The sequence below is a fragment of the Chionomys nivalis genome, chromosome 3 (genome assembly GCF_950005125.1).
Source record: "Chionomys nivalis chromosome 3, mChiNiv1.1, whole genome shotgun sequence".
In the NCBI taxonomy this organism is placed as follows: domain Eukaryota; kingdom Metazoa; phylum Chordata; class Mammalia; order Rodentia; family Cricetidae; genus Chionomys; species Chionomys nivalis.
The window spans coordinates 739829-745828 of NC_080088.1; the positions used below are offsets into that span (position 1 = coordinate 739829).

The 6000-nt window shown below is 46.4% G+C and overlaps 1 protein-coding gene across 1 annotated transcript in view; it reads left to right on the forward strand.

The window, feature by feature from the left end:
* Fam3b (FAM3 metabolism regulating signaling molecule B) overlaps positions 1–5551 on the forward strand; it is a 30205-nt gene extending 24654 nt beyond the window's left edge. Inside the window, exons 5-8 of the mRNA XM_057765903.1 lie at positions 122–172; positions 741–828; positions 1753–1885; positions 5455–5551. Coding sequence (XP_057621886.1) covers positions 122–172; positions 741–828; positions 1753–1885; positions 5455–5544 — 362 coding nt within the window. The 3' untranslated portion in view covers positions 5545–5551. The remainder of the gene's footprint in view (positions 1–121; positions 173–740; positions 829–1752; positions 1886–5454) is intronic.
* The last annotated feature ends 449 nt before the right edge of the window (positions 5552–6000 follow it).

Below are 6000 nucleotides of genomic sequence, written 5' to 3' on the forward strand. Positions count from 1 at the left end.
AGCCCCTTTCCAGGCTGGGGACCACTCTGGTCCTATTTCTCCCAGAGTCACTTGGTGCTAGGACTGCCAGTGGACCCTGGTCCCAGGAGCTTTCCCCTAAAACCATTTCTTCTGCTTTCAGATGAGACTGGGAAGGTGATAGCAACAAAGTTCTTTGACATGTATGAAGGAGGTAAGAAAACTTGTCTGGTTAAAATTAAGACTAAACTTTGTAGACCCCATAGAGAAACAGAAACAGAGAGGGTTTTTTTTTTTTTCCTCCTTTTAGCCTGCGTTTATTGACTGTAGATTCTGTTGCATTTCTGAGCGCCATGCTCCAGGACATCAGTTTTGGGGACTGACCTCTTGTCTCTAATAGCAGAGGTGGTTGCTGGGTGCTTGCAAAAGCTGGGGTTGGTGGGAGGTTTGGCTAACTACAGCTTCAGGGTTTAATTTACTCAGGTCTTTCCACTCTATATGGATTGCCTTGTTTCTATCTTTGGATTTATGTTTGCTATACCCTGAGTATCTGTTGCAAGTTATTGATGTCCCCAGGGCTTCTCCAAGTTAGCTTCCCATGGAACCCCTAACATCACTCCTGAGGAAGCAGCCAAACATGACTGTGCCCCTGAGACAAGTCTTGGAAGCAGGGGATTGAGAGTGGGTAGATAGATAGCAGAGGGGGAAGGAATTCCACAGCCAGGATGGGAACCTCATCCTCTGAAAAGATCCTGAACTACTGTCTGACTTTGACCCTACAGATAACTCTGAGCCAATGGCCAAGTTCATTCAGAGTGCCCCTTTGAAGTCCCTGCTGTTCATGGTGACCCATGATGATGGGAGCTCCCGGTGAGTGGATGCAGTTATTCCCATGTGACAAGAGCAGCCAGTCAGGAGGAGGGCAAAGGCCCCTGGGTCCAAGGGATGAAATGGCCATGACAAATGCCAGAAACCACTCCCACATCTGTAGTAGGACACAAATTTATTCATGCATGTGCACACACACATGCATCCACATGTTGTGCAAACACTTTCATTCACATGCTCACACTCAGTGCCTATGTGCACACACACACAATTGTTCACTAGGAGTACTTATGTAAGCAATTCACTTTCCAAGTGCATCCCACTAATTCAGAGAACATGTATAGATTTAGAACTCCTTGCTTAGGAAGTGAACTTGTTTAGGAGCACCTGGGCCTCTTGTCCCTCTCCTTCTGCACCGTTCCCCTTCTCTCTCAGCTAACCTATTGGAACATGGAGAAGGAAACTTTTGCTATTTGCTTTCATCTTCCAGCTACGTATTCTGGCCTTACTGTGTGGAAGCAGGAGAGCCATAGGGATGGGAATGATGCTGGCTGAGTGGGAGGATATGACAGAAAGTGAAACATTGTAAATCTTTCACAACTGTAATATTATTGGGCTCCAAGTGAAGTGCAAAAGGCTCCCGGATGTGGCCATGTGACCACTAGTAGGGTCACATGGTTCACTGGTACGTGTCCTAGAGGTGAAACCTGGGCTGTAGGGAGTCAGGCCAGTTTCACTTCCAAGACAAGCAATGGGACACAACCAGGACATTCAGACAACAGCCAGATAGCACCCCCACAACTCTTTCACTCACACATACTTATACACATCTACTCTCACTCACACATACACACTCACAGTCACTCACACCTACATTTACATATACATACATATACTTACATATACACTCCCTCACACACAAACCCCTCCACAGCAGGCCTTCTCATGCTTTCTCTTTTGCCCCAGATTGAAGGCCCAAGCAAAGGATGTTATAGAAGCTCTTGGAAGCAAAGAAATCAAGAACATGAAATTCAGGTCAAGCTGGGTGTTTGTTGCAGCAAAGGGTTTTGAGCTCCCTTCAGATATCGAGAGAGAAAAAGTGAGTGTCTTTCCCATTTCTTCTCAGACAGGGCTCTGGTGTGTGAAGGGTGTCCCTTCAGCGGTCACTCCCACACAAAGCACTCCCTTTAGTTCCATCCCATCTTCTGGTTTCCACTACAGACTGCAAATTGGTTCCAGTTACTGGTGGTGACTGTTCTGTTTGGGCAGGAGGCTAGCCTTCTTTAGTCTCTCCTCTGGAGACTGCAGTCACACCATGGATGGGGGCTGAGGGGATTGCCTGAGGTGTTATATATGAACTACTTGCAATACAGTAGGTGCCAAATAGTATTGGCCCTGGACAGGAAGACTTTGACTGGTTGCCTTCCTTAGAGGAGTCAGCTGTGGCTTGATGCATAGTTTATCAAAGAAAAGAGCCAAGTAGGGAAGTGAGTGATGTTCTGACTGAGCACCATGTCTCCTGTGAACACCTCAGCTGATGGGTGGTGCTACATAGCCTTGTGAGGTCGATGCCTCTGGGAACCATCACACTGACCGTTTTCAATAGACATAAGCGAGTCTGAAGTCTATGGCCATACCACTCTGAACGCGCCTGATCTCGTCTGCAGAGAAGGAGATGGACTGAACCATGAAGGCCCCCAGCTCTGATAAGGCCATCTTTCTACTTAGCTAGGATTCTAAGAAGGCAGAGCTCCACCTATCTCCGTGGTCACACCAGGTCACATCTGACTCAGCTTGAGGCTTCGCTCCTACTGCTGGAATCATGGTTTAAAGAAGACAGTGACAACCAGGATCAGCTGGGCCTCCTTTTGGAGCATGGCCTCTCCTGGGAGGAGGGGGTGACATCCAGGCCACTGTTACTAGCTTCAGAGATCTTGGAACTTCTTGGATAGCCCCTGCTCTGAGACTGAGGAACTTGGAGGCCATGGCCGGTTAAAGCGTGTTTTCACTGTGACTCCATTAGCCTGCACACAGAAAGACAGCCCTGCAGAGAAGACACTTCTTACCCTGCTGTGTCTGAAGACCTGTAGGCAGTAGAGGCCTCACAATCACCTTAAAAGGGAGAAAACTTTGCCTGGCAGCTCCCTAGACCCACAGGGGTTGAGGGGAGACAGGCATGAGACGAGGGACAAGGTGGGCCTCAGGGCTAGGTTTGTTGGGGACACATGGTTTTGAACAGGCTGTGGTTTTCCTGTCAGTTCATCCTTTGATAACAGCTGCTGTGGGGTGGGGAAGCACCTTGTTTGCCTTGGATTCTGGTGCCCACTTTGAGAGTGAATTCAGGATTCCTTTCACCCCAAATGACCCATAGCACAGATAGATATCTCCTCGGGCTGTGTGGCATTTGGCAAGTTACTTCACCTCTCTGTGTCTCTGATCCTCACCAGTGGAAAGGGGATAAGGACACACCAAAGCAGGCTCCTAATTTCAAAACCTACTCCAAAGCTCTAGTCATCAGAACAGCATGGCACTCAGAGGACAGATGTAGATTGGGTGAGGAGAGCTAGGGTTCCCTCATACCTGACCAGATGATTTTACCTAGTGAGCCAAGACCAGCTCCTCAGGGGTGAATAGTTTTGTCAATAAAGTGTTCAGGGAAAACCAAATATCACATAGGGAGAAAATGGATTTGGATCCCTAGCACAGCAATATACAACAATGCAGGACTGAGCAACCACCTAAATGTGGCAGAGATAAAATTGTCAAGGTCTCTCAGAAGGATAGCAAAATGAACAGAAATCTCTGTCTTGTCATCCTGAGCTTAGCAGGTACCTCTGGAGGAGTGCAGAGTTGCAGCAAAAGGAAAGATAAATGTTCAGTTTCAAAATACAAAGTTTTCTGTTCCAAAGGACACACGAAGAAAGAAAGAAGCGAGGCAAGGTGGCACATGCCTGTCATGTCAGTGGGAGGCAGAGGTAGGACAGTCTGGAGTTCAAGGCCATCCTTGGCTACCTGTGAGTTCAAGGCCAGCCTGGTCCTCTCAAACAGCAACAATAAATTGAGGAGAAGACCCACAGAACAATTTTAAGAGAAAATGTTTGCAAACAAGAGACTTGTGTCCAAAGTATATAAAGAACTCTTAAAAGTTAATGATTAAAAAGATAACCCAATTGAAAAATGGCCAAAACCTCAGAAGAGATGCTTCTTCAAAGAGTATGTGCACAGGGGCTGGTAATACACGTGAGGAAAGATACTTAGTAGCCTGAGGCATCAGATCATGGTGAGATGGAGCCTCAAGCTCACTGTGGCGGTTGTAATCATAACTTTCAGTAAGGCAGGTGAGTGTTGAAGGGAGTGTAGAAAAATTAGAATTCTCACAAGGCTGGGAGAGATGCAAAATGATAGAAACTCCTTGAGGAACATTCTGGCAGTTTCTTCAAAATGAAAGAGACAGTCTAGCAAGCTTCTTGAAGGGTACTTCTAAGTGTGAACGCCTTCACTCAGACACTAGGGCACAGCTTTACATACAGTGCTCTTCTTCCCAGCAAAAGGTCAGTGTCAACATGAGTAGTCATAGAGGGAAGTGCTCTTCAGCCATGTGCAGAACTGAAACTCTGACGTAAGCAATTTTCCTGAAAATGTTATGGCGAGTAACACAAAAATCAAAAATTACATATCGTATGATTCCATTGTTATACAGAATTCCCAGAATAAGCAGATCCAAAGGGACAGGAAGTAGGTTAGTGGCTACTTGGGGTGGGGAAGGACAGCAAGACGGCTGCAGAGAATGTGACTCCTCATTCTGGTGACGACAATGATTTATTGATCGTAGTGACGGTTGCACATTGGGAATGTGCTAAAAACGGTTGAGTTTCTGAAACTCAACTTCAGCAGGTGAGTTCCATGGTGTGTGAATTACATCTCTGTGATGCTGTGGTGTGAGAAAAGGCACTAGGCTGTGAGGAATTGAAAATATAAAGTCACAAAGCCCACTCCAGTGCGAATACAAACTTGCTGAGCAACAAGCACTAATGCACTCTGAAAACTGCATGCGTGGGATCTGGAGTCCATAGTCCTGGTCCCACCGGTGACAGGTATACCAATGTGCTGTCCCTACAGCAACACTCACCAAATGCACATTTAAGTGGATCAAAATGAAATAGAATCTGCGGCCCAGTTCATATTTCAGTAGCTGCTTCTTACAGGCTCTTAGACACTCTGCTAAGCCCTGCGGTAGACTGCAGAAGGGCCTCATCCTTTGAGAAAGTTCTAGAACTGCATTTAAATATTATTGAGAGACACACTGAGGCTGGGTGTGGTAGTTCAGACCTATAATCTCAGTACTTGGAAGGCAGAGGCAGGAGGATCACTGTGAGTTCCAGGCTAACCTGGACTATAGAATGAAACTCCTTTATCCAAAGAAACTGACAAAAGGAAAGGAAGGGATGGAAGGAGGGAAACCAGGAAGCAAGTAAAGAAGAAATGACAAAGAATGCATGGAAGAAAGAAGGGGCAGGGACACCGAGAAGAATTCTAACCTCAACCTCGGTTTGAGAAAATGCCACTATGAGACTTCTGTTCACATGACTTTGCTCACAATAGACACAGACACAGTAGTTTTTGATGAACTTAGTGGATAAATGGCACTCTTTTCTTCCCCTCACCTAGATCAACCACTCGGATCAATCCAAGAACAGATACTCGGGCTGGCCAGCAGAGATCCAGATTGAAGGATGCATACCCAAAGGGCTGGGATAGCAGTGCTTGGACCTCAATAAATGTGTTTTGTACAGATACATACAGCTGGAATGTCCCAGGAGTCTGGTCCCTTGAAGTCCAAATTGGAGAGGAAGTGTTGATGTAGATTTGAAGTTTGTTGTAAACCAACAAGACATTGTTACACTGATTCTTAGCCACTGATGTTATCATATTTCTGTTTGCATAGTAGACGTATTCTCAAGCCGGGAAAAGCAAGCAGAAGGGGAAAACTGGATGTAGCGCTGAAAGAAGCAAAACTCCTTGTTGGTTACTGAGCGTGTTATACTTGTGTATAAATCAGGCCACTTGCTGCAGGAGCTCCTCTGGCCGGTAGCCTTTGAGAGACCCCCCCAGCACACTTCAGAGGCCCTTTACTCCGCTGTCACTCAGAACACCCTTGTTTCCAATATTTATCTTCTGGGGACTGAATGAGGCCTTAGCCAACAGCCCTGGTCA